Here is a 21,145-nt window from a genome sequence, read left to right on the forward strand (position 1 = left end):
ATCCTGTCTTCGCACAATCTCAGCTTTCTGTGTCTGTTAGCTTCCTAGTCCAAGACCCCAAGGCAGGTTAAAAAACTGGAAATAAAGTCTTGGTTTGCTCCTGTGAAATCATCCTTCGCAGACAGGTTTTGGTGTGGACCGGAGGAATGCCTGAGGGTCTTACACACACTGGAATTCAGTCCCAGAACTACTAACTTGCAAAGTCTATTTCTTTTTCCTTCCTTCCTTCCTTCTTGAGCTGAAACCTCCACTTCCCTCCGGATTCAAGCAATTATCCTGCCTCGGCCTCCCGAGTAGCTGGGGCTATAGGCGTACGCCGCCACGCCCGGCTAATTTTTTGTATTTTAGTAGACACGGGGTTTCATCATGTTGCCCAGGCTAGTCTCGAACTCCTGAGCTCAGGTAATCCGCCCGTCTCGGCCTCCCAAAGTGCTAGGATTACAGGCAAGAGCCACCAAGCCCGGCCTGCAAAGCCTATTTCTAACCAAAGTCAAGTCCCACACACTTGCCTCTACACTGCGTTTTGCTCCTTTGTTATCCCAGGTTTTACAATTACAGAGCACTTGATGAGCCTGTTTCCACGTCTGTAAAATGGGGCGAAGTTCTTCACTGTGCTACTGCAGAGTTAAGCCACTGGCCCTGTAGGCAAAGTGCTTAGAACGGGCGTGGCACGCTGCGGGTGCACAGAAACGCTCGCTGCCACCCCCACTCTAACTACAGGGCACCCCAGCGCCCCGCCAGGGGCTGAAGAAACATGGGGGTAAGCGGAGGAAAGCGAAGGGCGTGTGCCCGTGAAAGGTCTCACGAGGCGTTTCGAGGTCGCCTCTTCAGGCTGGGCCGCCGCCAAGTGCTTCTGAGCTCACCCAGCCCAACCCGGGCACCCTGGGACCCCAAGACGGCAGCGAGCACAGCTGGGCAGCCGAGCCCCGGGAACACCCACTTCCGCCACAGACCTGCTCAAAATAGCTCCTCTGGCAGCGCGCGAGACATGGCCCGAGCCGGCCCCGGGGAGGCGGGGCCTGAGCGCAGACAAACCCCCTACTTCCGGCTCGCCTCTGGTCGCCACAGGCCCCATCGCAGCCGTCCCCCGCCCCGACCACGCCCTCCATGACGTCATTTCCGGCGTTTGGGCGGGGCCCAAGCAGGGCGCGCTGCCCGGAGCTGCCTAGGTTGCGCTGCCGGCCACGTCCCCGCGCCGGGCCGCGGGCTCCTTCCTACCGTTCTAGGGCCGCCGGGCCGCCGCGGGCCTGCTGCGCCCGGGTAAGGGGCTCGCACTGCCGTCCGGGGAGCTGCTGTCAGGGCTCCCTGACCGGCTTGGGACTGAGAGACGGGGGGGGCAGGAGGAGGGTTGGATGGTGGCACGAGGGGCTGGGGGGAGTGGGGCTGAGAGGCAGGAGGAACGGGACAGGAGGAGCCGCAGATGGGGCACGCATAGAGTGCAAGACGCTGAGCAGTGCGGGTACGGAAGGAGTCAACTGGGGGCCGAGCATGGCTGGGGGCCCAAGAGGCAGGAGGAGAGGGAGGAGGGCTGAAGGGGGTCCCAGACTGGAGAAGAGGCCCGCTTGTCCCATTTTGGGAGCAGAATGGGGACACTCTCGTAGCGGGGGCGAATTTGCCCTGGGGTCTTTCCCTGGCAAGCCCAGGACGGGACTGAACCCCAAGAAGTGTTGCTCTTAGAGTTGAGTGACCCAGACCTATCTCCCAGACTCTCTCTCTACTTGGGTGGAGGTTGTGCATCCCCCAGCTTCCCTCCCCTGCCCATCTGTCTCCCTGCCTGCTTCCCCCGTGCGAGTCACTTAGTAGCCCCTGTGTGACTGCTTAGCATGTTGACTTAATCTTTAGGCTGATAGGAGGAATCGGCCTCCACACGCATGGTTTGCCACCAGAAATAATCATCGTGCTTAGAAATCTGACTTTAACAACTTGCAGTTATCCCTCGCCCCAGGAAAATCTCTAACAGTTCAATAAAATCAGCAAGGAAAAGATTTAAAATACAAATTTTTCCATTTATACAGTGGATCTGCCTAATGGACAAAGGAATGTCAGAGATACCCACGTTCTTAGCAAAAACTAGGCCCTAGCATTTAGCTGTGATACCAAAACTTCCAGAAACCTGGAAGCAAGCAATGTATTTAATGTAATATAATATCCAATGTTCCAGGTTTCCGTCTGCCACAGAGTCACATCCTTTGGACTACAGGACAATGTCTATATACACAAAGCCATAAGTCTGTGTTCCTTGGGCTTCTGCAACCAAAGTTCAGCCAGGTGACGTGTCAGGATTAGGTACCTGCAGTTTGCCCTGTATTTGTTTTGCAGTTCCTACTCCTTGGTATCTGTAACTTGCCTAACTTGGTGTGGGGACTTGGCCGTGTTGCTGCTGAGTGAGTCTTAATAGCGTGATAGAATGTAGGGGTAACAGCTGTAGTCCTTTACCAAGCTTCAGGATTACTTGTGTTGGCTCTTTGGAACATCTCTATGCCAGAAAAAAAGAATTATTTATTTCCTTTTTTTTCCCCAAGAGATGGGGTCTCACTATGTTGTCCAGGCTGAACTCAAACTTCTGGGGTTACAGTCCTCCCACCTCAGCCTCCTGAGTGTCTGGGATTACAGGCATGCAGCACCACGCCTGGAATCAATCCAGTTTTGTGTAACTTGCATGAAGTGCCCCACATGTAACAAGCCAAGGTTGAGAACACAAAAATTCAGACAAGATGCATTGGGAGGCCCATCTCAAGGTCACGCACCAGAAAAGGTTAGCGAGGTTGACGCCCAGGGGCACAGTCTGGGGGTGCCTTTCTCATGGAGTGTCACCTGGCTCAAGGGGTATCCTGTTGCACCTTCCTTGCAGATCCTATGGGGAGCTGACCCCTGAAGAAGGGAACTCCCAGTGCCACCTAATCTTCTGTCTTTCTGTCCGTCCTGGTCTCCAACTTAATACAAACTTAATTCTCTCTTGCTCATTCCCCTCCTGCCCCTGGGGTCTCTTTTTTCCCATCTATTATGGTCTGAAACCCTGATCTACCCAGTGTCCCTGTACCAGATAATAATGAGAATAACTGGGTGGGGTCCCAAGACCCACACCCTAATTTTGGCTTGAAGCCCTTGCAGGGGAAACAGTTATTTTAAATGTTGTTAATGGCTTGTCCATCATGAGTCAACTTATAAAGATGACCGCCTTCCTTCTTAGCCGGGCGCGGTGGCTCAAGCCTGTAATCCCAGCACTTTGGGAGGCTGAGGCGGGTGGATCACGAGGTCAGGAGATCGAGACCATCCTGGCTAACATGGTGAAACCCCGTCTCTACTAAAAATACAAAAAAAAAAACTAGCCGGGCGTGGTGGCGGGCGCCTGTAGTCCCAGCTACTCGGAGGCTGAGGCGGGAGAATGGCGTGAACCCGGGAGGCGGAGCTTGCAGTGAGCCGAGATCGGGCCACTGCACTCCAGCCTGGGTGACAGTGAGACTCCGTCTCAAAAAAAAAAAAAAAAAAAAAAGATGACCACAGGTCCCTGCATGGGATCTTGACATTTAGAATATTCTGTTGGAAAGTGGAAGCAGGACCACAGCAGAGGGATGAAGTCATAGGACAACGAAGGCCTGTTCTTGACTACACAGTGGCCAATTCCTGTTTCTGTGGAAGTCACCACCAGCCCCACCGGCTGGGAGGGAATAAGTGGTGATGGTATCCAGCAGAAGTTTCCTGAGAAACCCGTGGAGTGTCCTGAGATAGCCTTGTGGACATGCTCCGTGTGTGTGCTATCACCTTTGTGTGTGTGATTTTGCATGTGTGTGTGTTCATGTGTGAGTGCACATGTTTGGACTCACATGTGTGGACTCACATGGACACGTGTGCAGCTATGCACACACAAGCGTGTGTGACTAAGTGCATGTGTGTGTGGCTGGGTGCACACGTGGGCATCTGTATTGGGAGCAGGCCCACGGTGGTCCTTGATATCACCACCTACTGATACCCTGCCCGTGATAAGGTGATGAGCTGTTTCTGTAATCTCCTGAGTTCGCATTAAATATTCATCAATGAGAAAATCATTTGTGCCAGTTAACATCTTTGCATTATGGCTGTACTCCTGGATTCCTCTAAAGTTTTGGTTAGCTCCTAGGAAAATGTCCCTCCTGGTACGTAGATCATGTAGTCTCTCTGAATTATGGAAATCAGTGTGTGAAACTGTATCAGGTGGGTAACGCTGTGCCTTTCTGCTTAGCAGCTTGAAGGACTTGAAGAAAATACACTGGTTTCTTTCCTTGGAGGTTTTCAGAAATGTTTTCCAAAAGTGATACATGCTTGTTAAAAAAAAAGAAAGAAAGAAATGAAGTAGAGAATGAATATCACAGGTGAATCCATTCTCTAGGGATAATCATTAACATTCTAGTGCAAATCTTTCCAGACCCTTGAATAAGTGTCTTTTTTAACAAAAATAGGATCATGGTCCACATGCTGCTGTGTAACCTGCCTTGTTCGTTTATTGATGCGTGCTATATATCTTCGCATGTCAATAAGTAGAGAGTTGTGTATTTTTAACAGTTGCCATAGTATTTTATATATGAATGGGGCCATACTTAACAGAACTATTCCACTTTTTTACTCTTTCTAAATAATGTTGTGAGAAATATCTTTGTAGATCATCTTTGGACATCTGTCTGAGTGCTTCCTTAGAAGAAACTGCAGTAGAAGTTGCTGCATCGGGAGTTTGTTTTTTTTTTTTGAGACGGAGTTTTGGTCTTATTGCCCAGGCTAGAAGGCAGTGGTGCAATCTCGGCTCACTGCAACCTCTGCCTTCTGGTTTCAAGTGATTCTCCTGCCTCAGCCTCCCAAGTCGCTGGGATTACAGGTGCCCGCCACCACGCCCAGCTAATTTTTTTGTATTTTTAGTGGAGATGGGGTTTCACCATATTGATCAGGCTGGTCTGAAACTGCTGACCTCGTGATCCACCTGCCTTGGCCTCCCAAAGTGCTGGGATTGCAGGCGTGAGCCACCGCGCCCGGCCCGCATCGGAGGTTTTGAATTGAAAGCTTTGATCCATATTGTCATCCCAGTGGAATGAATGATCTGTTGAATGCTGCTCTTTCTGTGCCTCCCTCCTCACTGGAATTTTCCCTCATGCTTTTCCTAAGGAATGTGGACTTTCTTTCAAACTCTAGATGCGTCTGTTACCAGAGTGGAGAGTCTGCCTTCGTCTCACATGTGCCACAAAGGATGGCATGGCCCGGGAGTGCCCCACCACGTGGCTTTCACCCCCTGCAAAGCCAGACCTCATCCAGCGACACAGTGCCAAGCCCGCAGCTTTCCAAGGAGGAAGATGGCCCAGGCTGGGGGCATGCCCTTAGCAGCAGCCTCTGGTGAGTGTCCTGGCCCTGCAGGCTGGGCCTGCCTGTTGGGTGATGGGACAGTGAGCCCAGAGGGAGCTTTGCAGGGTCACCAGAGGGTCAAGGGAAAAGGAAAGACAGCCAAGCCTTATAGTAACCAAGGAAGGCCCAGTCTGTGGCCCTTAACTGTCACAAGCCCTGCGTCCTTTTTTTTTTTTTTTTTTTTTTTTTGAGACAAAGTTTTGGTTCTGTGTTCCAGGCTGGAGAGCAGTGGTGCAATCTTGGCTTACTGCAACCTCTGCCTCCCAGGTTCAAGCCATCCTCCCACCTTAGACTCTGGAGTAGCTGGGACTACAGATGCACACCCCCGTGCCTGGCCACTGTCTGTATTTTTTGTAGAGATGGGGTTTCACCATGTTGCCCAGGCGGTCTCTAACTTGTGAGCTCAGTCCACCCACCTGCCTCGGCCTCTCAGGGGGCTGGGATTACATGCATGAGTCATTGCTCCTGACAGGGAGGCCTTGTCTTCTGAGTGGACTGGGGTGGTGGCCCATGGACAGGATGGGGATCACGCGATCCCCTGCAACCCTCTTCGGCTTTGTGCTAGAAATGCAAGTTACCTCAGGAGGTTCTCCCTGACCTTGGCGATGCTGTGGGCACTCACAGAAGCCTCCCCGCGCTGCAGGGGAGGGCTGTGTCTCACTGATGCAGGGTGCTGGAGGGCGCCTCTTAGCAGAAGATGATGAGAGGCTGTCCCTCCCAGGAGGAGAAGGTCCTTGTCTGTTCCAAGGCAAGGAACTGGACAAGGAGGAGGAGGTTCATTCAGTACATTGAGTCCGATCCTCCCTGCTGGAGCTGGAGCACAGTCCCTGAAGCTGGCCAAAGTGCCAAGGCAGGGGCTAGCAAACTGTGGCCGAATCCCACCTGCTGCCTGTTTGTATAAAGTTTTATTGGGACACAACCGTGCCCACCATTCACATCTATTCCAGGGCTGCCTCTGTACCGGAACAGCAGAATTGAGTAGCTAAGACACAGACTGAATGGCCCACAGAGTCCCAAATATTTGCCGTCCTGTCTTCTATAGGGAAAGTGTGCTGAGCCCTGCCCTAGAGATTTGTAGTGAGGGGGCAGCAGAAGACCTGGGGCTGGGGTACATTCAGGAGTCGAGACCCTCTTCACCCATGAGAAGCCCCTGCCACATCATCTCGCCTTTAACTCACCCAGAGGACTTCAAATCCTGGGCTCAGGCCTGGGGAACATCTGGAGCCCGGGGTGGTAGCATTTTAAAGGCATTCGGTAGATGTTACTGACCCGAGAGAGCCGTTTAAATACCCATATTTATCAAAAGCCCAGCTGCACTGCCTTGGCCCATGGAGGATTGTGAGTTCTTTGTGCCCGAAACCTTCCAGTTTCAGTTCTGCCCGGCGTGATACTGGTTAGTTTCTTCTCTCCCCATCCCCCGCCGCTGCACTTTTTTTCTGTCAGAACAAAGAATGCTTTTTGCACTCTAGATCTGTGGTTTGTAAGGCCAAGTAATTTTTCTAAACCCCTAACACATCAGGAGCCCTTACAGACCATTTTGAAGAGAAAGCACCATTTGAAGCTAGGGAAAAGTGAGTGACTCTCGGAAGGAGACCGGAAGTCTCATGGAATAAATACACCAGCCTTCTAGAAGGGTGTGTGTTCTAAGGGCTTTTTCCAGCCCCGGGGCAACTTGACAACCGTCCATGTGGATTGCAGGAGGCAGAAAGCCACCCAGGGGCTTCTTGTTGCACGGTGGCTGCTTTTGCGTAGCTGGAAGTGCTTCTTGGGTGGGCTGCTGGCTAAGCCAGGTACCCTGCTGGGTCCTTGTCCGCGTGATCCCACGTCACTCCCATGCAACTCACCGAGGCTCAGAGGTCCTGTGGCTGCACATATCACTTGGTTAGTGAGCTTGGGAGCTGGGATTGGAACGCAGGCAGTGCTGTTGGCCTCTGTGTGTCCTGCTGGTCTCCCAGTCCCCTTGCATGGTCTGTTGCCCCTATTGCAGTAGCTTCCTCAGGGGAACGACAGTGAATGCTGAAAGAGCTAAAAGGCTGCTCCTGCCAGTCATGCAGTCAGTGGCACCCTCATCCCTCAATGACCAATGGGCAGCTCACCCAGCACCCCCAAGCCCCAGTCCGCATACAGCTGTGCAGCTGGGGCCCCACTTTACTATGGGCTGCTAAGTGCTGGTTTTTTTGTGACTGTTTTCATTATTTTATCTAACAAAACAAATCAACCAAACCAAGTAACTTTTTTATAATACGTTAAGGGCCGGGCACAGTAGCTCATGCCTGTAATCCCAACACTTTGGAGGCCAAGGCAGGAAGATTGCTTCAGCTGAGGAGCTGGAGACCACCCTGGGCAACATAGAAAGAACCCTATCTACACACACACACACACACACACACAAAATAGCCAGGTGTGGTGGTGTGCGCCTGTGACTCCAGCTGAGGTAGCAGGATCATTGGAGCCTGGGAGGTCAAAACTGTAGTGAGGTATGATTGTGCCACTGCACTCCAGCCTGGGCAGCAGAGCAAGACCCATCTCAAAAAAATAAACATGTGCTAAAGCTTCCACATCACTTCTGTGGAGCATTAGAATGAAGGAGAGGGCTTTGCTTTACAGCGACTTGGGCCGGCTGTGGGGACCACTGCAGTCTCTGAAGTGGGGAAGTCACTCATTCACTCACACCTTCATTCATTGCAGACAGCCTCTGTGTCAGGTGCCTGGATTGCTGCCCCTCACTGGCTGCCCCTGCCTCCCTTTTTGCTAAAAGCACCTTCCTGATCTTGTCTAAGGCCCTGCAGGGACTCCCATTCCCCTACTGTGAAATCTAAACTGCCACATGGCTCCTGGGGCCTCCTCGTGCTCTCCAGACTAATCCCCATCTAACTACGCTCTCCCTTGCCTCTGACCCTGCTGTTGTCATCTGCTGCTCCCTTTCCACCTGCCTGCCCACCCCCACCCAGCTTTCAGAATGCAGCCCAGGCGTCGCTTTCCCAGGAAACCTTCCTTGGCATGCTGACCACACCACCACTGGCTGAACTGTGTCCTCTGGGGCCCAGCCATCCTTGGGGCTTCTGCCCAGAGGAACAGCCTCCCTCACTCTTCAAGGCCTGCCCACATGCTGTCTCCTCCCTGCTTCCCAGCACTGAGTCACACCCTGCACAATGCTTGTGCCAGCCTGCAATGACCTCTTTTCTGTGTCTCCCATGGACTGTAGGTCCCTGAAGAGGTTTTGTGTTTTTCACCTTTTTGTCTTAAGTGTACTTCCTGGCACAGGAGTAAGCACTCAGTAAATATTGGATGAAAGGATGGGTGGGTGGATGGGTGGATGGGTGGATGGATGGATGGATGGGTAGATGAGTAGATGGGTGGGTGGATGAGTGGGTGGGTGGATGGGTGGATGGATGGACAGACGGGTGGGTGGATGGGTGGACAGACGTGTGGGTGGATGGGTGGATGGACAGGTGGGTGGATGGGTGGACGGGTGGGTGGGTAGATGGGTGGACGGGCGGGTGGGTGGATAGGTGGATGGATGGGTGAGTGGATGGGTGGATGGACAGATGAGTAGATGGATGGAAAAGTGGATGGATGGATAGATGGATGGATGGACAGATGAGTAGATGAATAGTGGATAAATAGATGGATGGGTGGGTGGATGGATGGATGGATGGATAAATGAACTTATGGATGGACCGATGAGTAGATGGATAGAATAGTGGGTGCATGGATGGATGGATGGACTTATGGATGGACAGATGAGTAAATGGATAGAATAGTGGGTGGATGTATGGATGCATGAGTGGGTGGATGGATGGGTGGCTGGGTGGATGGATGAATGGGTGGCTGGACAGATGGGTGGGTGGATGGATGGATGGATAGATGGATGAGTAGATGAACAGAATAGTGGATAGATGGATGGATGGGTTGGTGGGTAGATGGATGGATCAATGAACTTATGGATGGACAGATGAGTAGATGAATAGAATAGTGGGTGGGTGGGTGGATGGATGGATGGATGGACGGACTTATGGACAGATGAATAGATGGATAGAATAGTGGGGGGATGGATGAGTGGGTGGGTGGGGGGATGGATGGGTGGGTGGGTGGATGGATGGACAGATGAGTAGATAGGATATAGTGGATGGGTGGGTGAGTGGGTGGATGGATGGATGGATGGACATATGAGTAGATGGATAGAATACTGGATGGGTGGGTGGATGGATGAATGGATGGGTGGGTGCGTGGGTGGATGGATGGATGGATGGATGGGTGGGTGCGTGGGTGGATGGATGGATGGATGGATGGATAGGTGGGCGGGTGGGTGGATGGATGGACTTATGGATGGACAGCCGAGTAGATGGATAGAATAGTGAGTGGATGGATGGGTGGGTGGATGAGTGGGTGGGTGGGTGGATGATTGGACAAATGAGTAGATGGATAGGATATAGTGGGTGGGTGGATGAATGGATGGGTGGGTGGGTGGGTGGGTGGATGGATGGATGGATGGATGGACAGATGAGTAGATAGAATGGTGGGTGGGTGGGTGGGTGGATGGATGGATGGATGGATGGATGGATGGATGGACGGACTTAGGGATGGACAGATGAGTAGATGGATAGAATAGTGGATGGATGGATGGATGAGTAGGTGGATGGATGGGTGGGTGAATGGATGGATGGGTGGGTGGATGGATGGACAGATGAGTAGATAGGATATAGTGGGTGGGTGGATGGGTGGATTAGTGGGTGGGTGGATGGGTGGATGAGTGGGTGGGTGGATGAATGGATGGATAGACGTATGGATGGACAGATGAGTAGATAGATAAAACAGTGGATGGATGGATGGATGAGTAGGTAGATGGATGGGTGGGTGGGTGGGTGGATGGATGGACAGACATATGGATGGACAGATGAGTAGATAGATAAAATAGTGGATGGATGGATGGATGAGTAGGTGGATGGATGGGTGGGTGGGTGGGTGGGTGGGTGGGTGGATGGATGGATGGATGGATGGATGGATGAATGGATGGACAGATGAGTAGATGGATAGAATAGTGGGTGGGTGGATGGATGAGTGGGTAGATGGACAGATGCATGGGTGGATGGATGGATGGATGGACTTATGGATGGACAGATGAGTAGATGGATAGAATAGTGGATGGATGGATGGATGAGTGGGTGGATGGATCGATGGATGAGTGGGTGGGTGGATGGATGGATGGATGAGTGGGTGGATGGATGAGTGGGTGGGTGGATGGGTGGGTGGGTGGATGGATGGGTGGATGGATGGATGGATGGATGGACAGATGAGTAGATGGATAGAGTAGTGGGTGGGTGGATGGATGGGTGGGTGGGCAGGTGGATGGGTGAATGGATGGATTGATAGATGGCTAAGTAGTATCTCCCATGTGAAAGGCACAGTCACCTGTCACAGGGTGCACATGGGGTGCGTTACGCTTGATTTGTACTCTGCAGACCATGGGAGAAGCTGAGGAGGAAGACTTGACCAGTCTTGGTGATGAGAAGGCCTTCACCCTATGAACACAGCCAAGTCTTAGCCCTCTCTCCTGCTCCTTTAAGCTCTGAACTCTAGGATGGGAGAATGGGAACTTTTTCAGGTTGAGATTCATAGTGAAATCGGGTCAAGAAGTGATCAGATGCAAAGCACGGGGCAGATCGTTACTACACCATGGCTGAGGTCTTTCTGGGCACCAGGCCCTGGTCTCAGCACTTGGCTCAGTCTGCACCTTGGACCCTGCCAGAGCCCTCCGCAGCAGATGCTCTCAGGCAAGGCTGTATGTTGCTGGCCAGACGCCTTCTGACCAGCGTGCTTTCTTGACCACAGATCCCTTGGCCAAGCAGGAGAGAACCATTAGCAGCCTGAGGAGCTGGCTGGCTGGGAGCTTCAGGGATCGCACAGCCTTGCTCCCAGCTCACCCGCAAGATGTGGACAGCTCTTGTGCTCATTTGGATTTTTTCCTTGTCCTTATCGGAAAGCCATGTGGTATCCAATGATCCACGTAAGTGAGAAAGCTGTGTGACTGGTGGACGGGCCCACAGTGGCCACAAAGCATGCTGAACCCATGAAAGCAGCGTCTGCAAACCCAGGCCAATGCATCAGGAACCCCAGCCCTCCCAGGTGCCGGGCAGGGAAGGGTTGTCAGGCCAACCTTCCTTCTCCAGAGCCATGGTGGGCAAAGAGCCCCCAGCAGGACCAGGCAGCTGAGCCCTGAAAGGTTTGCTTGCTTGGCCTGCAAGATTTGATGTCATCTCTAAATTGAATCTTCACTGGGGAGTTGGTTCCTTCATATATCAGATCTTTCGCTGCGTTCCCACTCTGTGCCATTCAGAAGAATTCCTGCAGCGAATGCTTTCACAAAGCCAAGCGTTCTTTCGTGATGTGACTATCTGTGCAGTTTATCTGCTTTGTAAACCTGGGTGTTCAGTGGGCTTTTAATGGTGAATCACACCTGTTGTGTGAGACTTTTACTCTGATGTTTTGGGAACTGGATCAAATAGTGAAAGTCTGGAGGCTTCAGTGGGCAGGGGTGTTCATAGAGGGCAAAGGAGTTTTTTTTTTTTTTTTTTTTTTTTTTTTTTTTTTTTTTTGAGACGGAGTCTTGCTCTGTAGCCCGGGCTGGACTGCAGTGGCCGGATCTCAGCTCACTGCAAGCTCCGCCTCCCGGGTTTACGCCATTCTCCTGCCTCAGCCTCCGGAGTAGCTGGGACTACAGGCGCCCGCCACCTCGCCCGGCTAGTTTTTTGTATTTTTAGTAGAGACGGGGTTTCACCGTATTAGCCAGGATGGTCTCGATCTCCTGACCTCGTGATCCGCCCGTCTCGGCCTCCCAAAGTGCTGGGATTACAGGCTTGAGCCACCGCGCCCGGCCGCAAAGGAGTTTTAAAATCAGATTGACAAGGGCTTTTTCAATGAGCTGCATGGCAACAGTGGGAAGAGAGATGGGGAGGAAGCTTGTTTGCACATCACCTCCCCTGACTCTGGCCGGGCTGAGGAGGGGGCCCCACAGGGCTGGGTGGAGGCTGATCCCTGAGCAATCTCCCTGAGCAGGATTGAACATGATTGCCTCTCTTTTTCTCCTTTTTCTGACTTTAAGGCAACTTTGTCCCTAACAAAATGTGGAATGGATTAGTCAAGAGGAATGCATCTGTGGAAACAGTTGATAATAAAACGTCTGAGGATATAACCATGGCAGCAACTTCTCCTGTCACGTTGACCAAAGGGACTTCGGCAGCCCACTTCAACTCTACGGAAGTCACAACAGAGGACACAAGCAGGACAGACGTGAGTGAACCAGCAACTTCAGGAGGTGCAGCTGATGGTGCGGCCTCCAATGCTCCCACGACTGCAGCCTCCAATGCGACTGTAGCCTCCAGTGCTCCCACGACTGCGGCCTCCAGTGCTCCTACGACACTCGCACCCGCCACGCCTACATCCACAGGGTGGACGCCATCCACTACCGCCACTGGGCATCCATCTCTCAGCACAGCCCTCGCACAAATGCCAAATAGCACGGTGCCAAGAACAGCAACCCTGGCCACGTTGGCCACACATGCTCAGACTGTGGCGACCACAACAGACACGGGCAGCCCCATGAGCACTCAGCAAAGTGCTTCCAAGCACATGCCTGGTGACACCACGGCAAGCCCTGCAGCCCCTACGCGTCCCCAAGCACAAGGTCCCATCAGCCAGGTGTCAGTGGACCAGCCTGTGGTTAACACAACCCCAGAGCCCACCCCCACCCTCACAGTGGTGACCACCACCAAGGCACAAGCCCAGGAGCCAACTGCCAGCCCAGTGCCAGTGCCTCACACCAGCCCAATCCCTGAGGTGGAGGCCACGTCCCCCACGACACAGCCAAGCCTCACGCCATACACCCAGAGGGCCGCTGGGCCAGGCACACCCCAGGCACCGGAGCAGGTAGCGACTGAGGTCACGCCAGGTACTGATTCCACTGGGCCAACACCCAGGAGCTCAGGGGGCCCTAAGATGCTAGCCACGGACTCATGCCAGCCCAGCACCCAAGGCCAGTACCTGGTGGTCACCACTGCGCCCCTCACCCAGGCCGTGGTGGACAAAACTATCCTCCTGGTGGTGCTGTTACTCGGGGTGACCCTTTTCATCACAGTCTTGGTTTTGTTTGCCCTGCAGGCCTATGAGAGCTATAAGAAGAAGGACTACACCCAGGTGGACTACTTAATCAATGGGATGTATGCGGACTCGGAAATGTGAGGGGTTGGGGCCCGGCGGGAGGCCGGGCCCCTTCCTTGTCCTTTTCTTTTGCCTTTGAGACCAGACCAAGTGCTTCCAAATTCTTTTGGTGCCATTTAGGAGATATGCCAGATGCTTAAACACATTTAATTGCTGTCAGATTAATTCCATGATCACTAAAGAGTTGCTGCTTTTTTCATATTTATTTTTGTAAATGATGCTGTGCCCAGGAGCAGCTGGGGGTTCCACCTCAGGGTGGGGCGGGCAGGGCCCTGTGCCCCCAGGTGTCAGAGCCTGACCTGAATTAAAGTGCTGACTGCTCCACAGTCGTGTGGGTGCCTCCTGCTCCTCGGGGCGCCTGCCTTTCTGCCGTGCGCGTAGCAGGGTTTGGTTTTGTGAATATGCAACATCGCTCCACACCCTGGAGGTTGACTGTCGCTGCCACTGTCTTGGGCTTCTCCCTGGTACCCACACCCGCCCTGGTGCTTGCTGGGAGGCTCCTGGGCCCCAGAAGAGGCCACAGCCAGCATCTTTAATCCTTTTTCTGACCTGTTCAGTGAGCCTCCTGGAGCCAGCTTTAGGGGTGAAGGAGCTAAATTCAGCACATCACCCCCATGGTGTGGTCAGCTCGGCCTGAACCAGCGCAGAACAGAATCTGATCCCGCCCTGCTCATGAGGTGGGGTCATTATTGCTAGTTCTGAATAGCCCAGGTCCCTTGCCCCAGGACCCCAGGGCCAGGCCTGGGATTCGACCCCAGAACCTGCTCCTTGTCAGACCAATTCCTCCGGATTCCAGCTCCCATCCTGAACAGCCAGCCAGCACTTGCTCTGGACTTGTTACATTCCTGCCCTGTCCCTGTGCTGTGTGAGTGTGACCTGCTGTGTGAGTGTAACCCGCTGTGTGAGTGTACCCATTGCATGTGTGTAACCCGCTGTGTGTGACCTGCGTGAGTGTACCCGTTGCGTGTGTGTGACCTGCCGCACATGTGTGATCACTGCATTGCCTCAGCCCCAGGAGATCATCACAATCTCCATTCTGAAGATGGGGCCACTGAGGCACAGCAGAGTCACCCCTAGAGGCCCAGAGTCAGGATTGAGCCCTGGTCCTAGAATCCCAGCTCTTTGTCTAACTAGGTTCCTCTACCACCTGCCCAGCCTGAGCTTGGCCTTTGGTCCTTCATCTGCCCACCTGCCCAAGGCAGCAAGAGCTGATGGGCCACACATAGCCACGGCATCTTGTAAGGCCATGTTCTCAGGCCAGGTGTGCAGCTGCTGAGACCTGGAGCAAGCTATGGAATGTTCTGGAGCTCGGCTTCTTCCTCTGGGAAATGGGGAGAGACAGAGCAGCATCTGCTCTAAACATGGCGGCATGGGGCCCCACCCAAAAAGGGCTGTGGAGTTGGCTGTGGCTTCTCAACCATCTGGCGCTGAGGCAGAGCTGATCTTTGTCCGAAATCTCCAGTCTCCCCCTCACCGAGATCTCCCTGGGCTAGGTTTGGGTGTCCAGCTTCTTATTTAAATTCACCTCCTCCAAAAAGGATGTCAAAAGGCCTGTGATAAAAGGCTAAGACAGTAACTCCCAAACCATTTGAAATAACTTCAAAGCTGAGGCTGGAGAAATACGGAGTGGGGAGAACGGGTCAGAAACTCCCCCCGGTCTTTCCCTCCTGTCTTCTCCCTCGCTGCAGCCTGGCTTCCCCAGCCTTTTCTTTCTCACTATCGTGTCCTGCTGGCCCCTTCCCCTCTCCCAGCCTCCACTGCCTGAGTCAGGCCTTCTGGACTGACAGCCACACTCCACAGAACCTGTGCCTTTCCTGGCCATCACACGTCGGAGTTGCATCTGCATACCTGATTACAGGCACTGGCCCTGGTTGGGAGGTGGCTGGTTCCAGCACCTGGCTTGTCTCCCTTGCCATCTTGAGCTCTAGGCCAGCTCGCAGCATTGTCCTTGAATCTGACAAAACACCTGCTGCCTGGAATGGGCAGCTCTGCCCATCACAGATAATCGGAGCTGTGAGGACGCCCTTTCCTCTGCCTGACTTCACCCCAGTGGCCCAGGCCAGGACCAGCCTGCTAAGTGTCAGCTGTCCACCCTGGCTCATGGAGCCTCCCCTGGGAGAGCCAGAACCCTGGACCTGTGTGAGCTGTGGCTCGGGGGGTGTTCTCATAGACTATGGGCACCTCGTTCCTTTCTGGGGAGATAGGATGAGGAGTAACCTGCAGTGCTGGCCTTCAGCTTGTGACTAAGGGCCTCTGCCTGGCACCCCTACATCCAGGGGATAGACCACAGGGATCAGCCAGTCCTCCTGCCCCAGCCAGGGCCCCCAATATTTTTTTTTTGACAGAATCTCGCTCTGTCACCTAGGCTGGAGTGCAGTGACACAATCTCAGCTTGGTGCAGCCTTCACCTCTCGGGTTCTAACAATTTTCCTGCTTCAGCCTTCCACGTAGCTGGAATTACAGGCTCATGCCACCATGCCTGGCTAATTTTTGTATTTTTAGTAGAGACAGGATTTGCCATGTTGTCCAGGCTGCTCTCAAACTCCTGATCTCAAGTGATCCACTCTCCTTGGCCTCCCGTGGGATTCCAGGCATGAGCCACCGCACCCGGCCTCCAAATTCTTTTATCCTCTGAGAGCGCTGGTCACACTCTTCCCCCTCCATCCTTGGGGGTCCTATTCCAAACCCCCTGCCATTGTTCTCTCTTGGATGGTGTTCCTCCTGGACCACAGGTGCCTCAAACTCAGCATCCAAGGCCGAGCTCAGCATCAGCCCCCAGGAGTGTTTGGCCCCAGGGGTCCTCCTTGTACCTAATGGCATCCCCACGTGGGCTAACAGATTTAGAAACCTGTGCTTCCCCCTGAGTCCAACTGGCCATCCTAAAGGTTCCAGAACTCCGGCTGCTCCTCATGTCCTGACCCCAGCTACTGCCTGTCCTTGGACTCTACCACCAACTGCCTGCCCACTCTGCTCCCAGACAGCCTGGCTCATCCGTCCTCCACCATGCACCAAGGGACCCCTCAAAACACAAATCTGACCACACCTGTCCCTGCCCAAAGCTCCAGGCTCCTCTGCCCAGCACTGCGGGCCCAGTGCAGCTCCCTGTGGTAGGCCCCAGCCAAGCAGAGCTTGAGGCGCCCCCATCGCAGACCGGCCCAAATCCAGAGGCCCCAGGCTGTCTCCTCCCTGCCTTGGAGGACACCAGACTGCTAGGTAAGCCAGGTGCCATCCTGGCCTCCACAAAGTCCCATTCAACTCAGTTTATCAGGCGCCTAGTGAGCACCTACTGTTTGCCAACCCACTGGGGATTCAGAGATGATGTGGCCCAGGAGCCCCCAGTGCGGTGGGTGAGACCCGCCTTGTGAGGAACACAATGAAGGTGAGGGGTGCTCAGAGAGCTCAGAGCACCCCCGTCAGGCTTTCTGCTCCTGCAGCAGGGGCAGTGGCTCATCCGGGGCCTAGTGCAGCACCGATACACAGGAGGTACAAAGCCCCTAACTGATGGGTGAGAGTCCACACAGAAGATGCCAGTAGGCCAAACAGAAGTGAGAGTCCGATTCGGGACTTGGCCCCAAAAGGAGCTCTCTTCCCTTCACAGTGAGGAAACTGAGGCACAGAAAGGCCAAGTTGCTTGGCCAAGGTCATCCACCAAGCAAGTGGCAGCACAGCATTCACACTGGGTCTGCCTACTCTGTCTGCAACTGTTGAGCGTGGCTCAGGAGCACACCAGGGCCGCGGGGAGCAGAGGCCCCTCCAAAGCTGTGGGACAACAGGGCATGGCCCCGAGCCAGCCAGTTTTTCCAGGGGCAGAGCCGCAACTCTTGGTAGAGGAAGTCCAAGGGCGCCCCCTGGCGGGCAAGGCTCCCTCCCAGCCTTCTTGTTTTTTCTATTTTAAGACAGAGTTTCATTCTTGTTGCCCAGGCTGGAGTGCAATGGTGCCATCTCGGCTCACTGCAACCTCTGCCTCCCGGGTTTAAGCGATTCTCAGCCTCCTGAGTAGCTGGGATTACAGGCGCCCACCACCACGCCCAGCTAAGTTTTTGTATTTTAGTAGAGACGGGGTTTCACCATGTTGGCCAGACTGGTCTGGAATTGCTGATCTCAAGGTGATTTGCCCACCTCGGCCTCCAAAAGTGCTGGGATTACAGGTGTGAGCCACTGCACTCCGCCCCTCCCAGCCTTTTTCACCAGCATTGGTGCTGGCTTTGGCCAGAGACACCATCCCAGCCTCCGGCCCCCTGTGCCTGCCACTCCATGTTTGCAGGTAGAAACCCCTTAGCCTGCTCCCTTGACACCAGGGAGTCTTGCTGTTACCCCACACCAGAGAACTCTGGCCCTCCTCGATTGTTCCAGGCCGGGGGGCTCGGCTCCACTGTGGGACGAATTGTTCTAGGTGGCATTAGGTCATTTGTGCCTGTAACTGTCTCCCACCAGCAGGAATCCATGAGTTCAGGGAGAAAGCAGTGAACTCACAGGCAGCCCCTGGCGCCTCGGTCCCAGAACCCACCAGTTGGGTCAGCTGGGACAAGCCACGACCACACTCAGCCACCATTTCCATATCTACAGCTTTGCTTCAAGATCCAGCGCAGTGGCTGACATGAGCCGGTACTTTTTAGAACATGGACTCTGTGCGACTGCCGTTGAATTCTGTGATGGTCTTCTTGCTCCCCGCCCCAGCCCTACTCATCCTCCACACAGCAGGCCGAGGGGATTTTAAAAACACAACTCATCTCCTAACACTCCCCTGCACGGCTCTCTCCGATGGCCTCCCACTGCGAGCAGGAAACAAAATCCAAACATTTGAAGTAAAAACACAGATGAAAAATCAGGGAAATGCAAGATCCAGGCAGAGAGGCCAGCAACGCAGAGCCCCCAGGTCAGATCCAAGGCCACAAGTGTGAGGAGAGAAGGGCCCCAGGGAGAGTGGAAGAGAGAGGCCAGGCCCAGGGGACAGCCGCGGGGGAGGAGCGGGAGAGCCCAGGAATGCGCAGGGAGTCACGTTATCCGGTTCAGAGTTTAAAAGATTATTCTGTTGCTTGAGGCTGAAGTCATAGGCTGTCTGAGATGTGCTTTAAAATGCTTCCGCACCAGGAGAGGGGGGCGAGAGAATCGTGCCACAAGACACAGGTGGCTGCTGTCCATCCAGCATGGCTGATGGGGGGTTCATGGAAGTGGGGGGTCTGTTTCCCACTCTCTCCATGTTTGTGTGTGTTTAGAAATTTCCATCATCAAAAGTTAAAAGAGGCCGGGCACGGTGGCTCTTGCTGTCATCCCAGCACTTTGGGAGGCCGAGGTGGGTGGATCATTTGAGGTCAGGAGTTCGAGACCAGCCTGGCCAACGTGGCAAAACCCCATCTCTACTAAAAATACAAAAATTAGCTGGGTGTGGTGGCAGGTAGGTGCCTGTAATGCCAGTTCCTCGGGAGGCTGAGGCAGGAGAATTTCTTGAACCCAGGAGGCAGAGGTTGCAGTGAGCCGAGATCGCACCGCTGCACTCCAGCCTGGGTGACAGAGTGAGACTCTGTCTCAAAAAAACCTGAAAAGTTAAAAAGTGAATGGAAGGGAGGGAGGATGGGAGGAAGAGTTTCACCTTAGATCTCATGAGTACATGGTCACTCTGGCTGCAGACAGAGGAGCCTGGCTGGCTCAGTCATCCATGGGGCGAGGAGACTGGCTTGGACCAGGGTGTGTTCACACAAATGGACAGAAAGCGAGGGCCCTGGGGGCCGCTTTGGAGGCTGAGTCAGCAGGATGTGCACTGCTTCCTTATGCACAATCTGCATGCCCACGGCAGGAGTCGGGGTGACCCCTACATTTTTGGTTTGAGAAAGTGGAATGGTGGAGGGATCATTTCTGGGGGGGAGGGAAAGAGTGAACCCTTATTCCCAGTGCTTCACACGTGAATTCATTTCATCCTCGCCACAGCCCTGTGAGACAGTATGTCATTAGCATCATCACTCCCAGTTTAGAGGGGAAACTAAAGCCTGGAGAACTCATGAACCTACCCACCATTACACAGGTGACCCCAGCTTCTACGCTTTTGCCACTAGACTATACTGCCTTTTTTTTTTTTTTTTTTTTTTTTTTGAGACAGAGTCTCACTTTGTCACCCAGGCTGGAGTGCACTGTCATAATCTCGGCTCACTGCAACCTCTGCCTCCTGGGATCAAGCAATTCTCCTGCCTCAGCCTCCTGAGTAGCTGGGACCACAGACGCCCGGCACCATGCCCCCTTAATTTTTGTATTTTTAGTAAAGACAAGATGTCCCCATGTTGGTCAGGCTGGCTTCGAACTCCCGACCTCAAGTGATCTGCCCGCCTCGGCCTCCCAAAGTGCTGGGATTACAGGTGTGAGCCACTGTGCCTGGCCTATACTGTCTCTTGATGAGGGGGTGTAGAAGGATTTGGGGAGAAGGTGGGTCAGAAATCAAGAGTGCTGCTGTTGGTTGTGAAGACAGAGATGCCTATTGGATCCCAGGCAGACACTGGGTGTGAGTCTGAAGCTCAGGGAAGGTCCCCACAGGACAGGTAGAGGGTTTCGCCGCCTCCCCACATAGTGGGAACCATTTTTACGCCCACTTTCAGATGAGGAAATAGAGAACAGGGAAGGTAGGTGAGTTGCCCAAGATCACACACAAGATAAGGGGTGGGTCCAGTCCACCTGACTTCTGAACCCCGACTTCACCAGTGCTGCATGCTCCGGGCACACACTGAATGGACTTAAAGCACAAGACGAGCCCCACTGGGCAATCCGGCCTTCAGAGTGAAAAACTCACTGTGTTTTATGAGCCAGGGCCCACGGCAGGGGCCTGGTCCCGCTTTGCTGACTGTGGAGATGCCCACTCGGACAGGACACAGCAGGAGGGCAGCAGGCATGAAGACATCGGGTCAGCAGAGAGAACCATGGGTGGCGCCAAGCGGGTAGGCCCAGCAGGTGAGATTCTGGGGGCCCTATACGTGGAAATGCATGAAGAAGGAAGACTCCACCCCAGCCTCTGGCCTTTCTCCCGAATCTCTGGGAGACCCCCAGCTCAGCATCCGAGAGGTTCAGAGAACAAGGCCACAAACACAGAGCAGCTCTTTGTCTCAGGGAGCCTTTGGCTACAAGGAACAGAAACCTCAGGCCATCCCAAGATGGGGGGATTTGCTGCAAAGACAGAATGAGAGCCGGGCCTCCCGGGGGCCGTGCTTCGCTCCTCTCCTTCCCTCTGCACATCTCTGTTCTCCTCTCTGCAGACAACCTACCTCCCAAAGTTCTTAGGCTCTGCTTTCCCCAAGGGGCTCTGACTGTAACCTTGGCTCCAACGGTGGCCCACTTAAGCTGCCTGTCCAATTCCCAGGGTCCTCTGTGACCCAGTCCACTGTAGCCACAAGGCTGTTCCTAGTGGGCTGTCACAGCCCAGCTGTTCAGAAAGGGTTATGGGCCAGGCACAGTGGCTCAGCCTGTAATCCTAGCACTTTGGAGGCAAGACAGAGGATGGCTCAAGTCCAGGAATTCAAGACCAGCCTGGGCAACATAGCAAGACCCTATCTCTACAAAAAATAAAAACTAGCCAGACATGGCG

General features: G+C 53.8%; 1 protein-coding gene across 3 annotated transcripts; it reads left to right on the forward strand.

Moving 5' to 3' along the window:
• Window positions 1-1,121: 1,121 nt before the first annotated feature.
• Window positions 1,122-13,907, forward strand: C1H11orf24 (chromosome 1 C11orf24 homolog). Of its 3 annotated transcripts, XM_037998931.2 has the most exons (4): window positions 1,130-1,260; window positions 5,158-5,355; window positions 11,197-11,371; window positions 12,467-13,907. In XM_037998931.2, the coding sequence occupies exons 3-4, from the start codon at window positions 11,296-11,298 to the stop codon at window positions 13,600-13,602; spliced, it is 1,212 nt and encodes a 403-aa protein (XP_037854859.2). In that variant the 5' UTR covers window positions 1,130-1,260; window positions 5,158-5,355; window positions 11,197-11,295; the 3' UTR covers window positions 13,603-13,907. The 3 variants fall into 3 exon arrangements, with proteins under 3 accessions (XP_037854858.2, XP_037854859.2, XP_037854857.2); XM_037998930.2 differs by lacking the exon at window positions 11,197-11,371 and having other exon boundaries at window positions 1,122-1,260; XM_037998929.2 differs by lacking the exon at window positions 11,197-11,371 and having other exon boundaries at window positions 1,155-1,260; window positions 5,131-5,355.
• The last annotated feature ends 7,238 nt before the right edge of the window (window positions 13,908-21,145 follow it).

Source organism: Chlorocebus sabaeus, chromosome 1, assembly GCF_047675955.1.
Source record: "Chlorocebus sabaeus isolate Y175 chromosome 1, mChlSab1.0.hap1, whole genome shotgun sequence".
Lineage (NCBI taxonomy): Eukaryota > Metazoa > Chordata > Mammalia > Primates > Cercopithecidae > Chlorocebus > Chlorocebus sabaeus.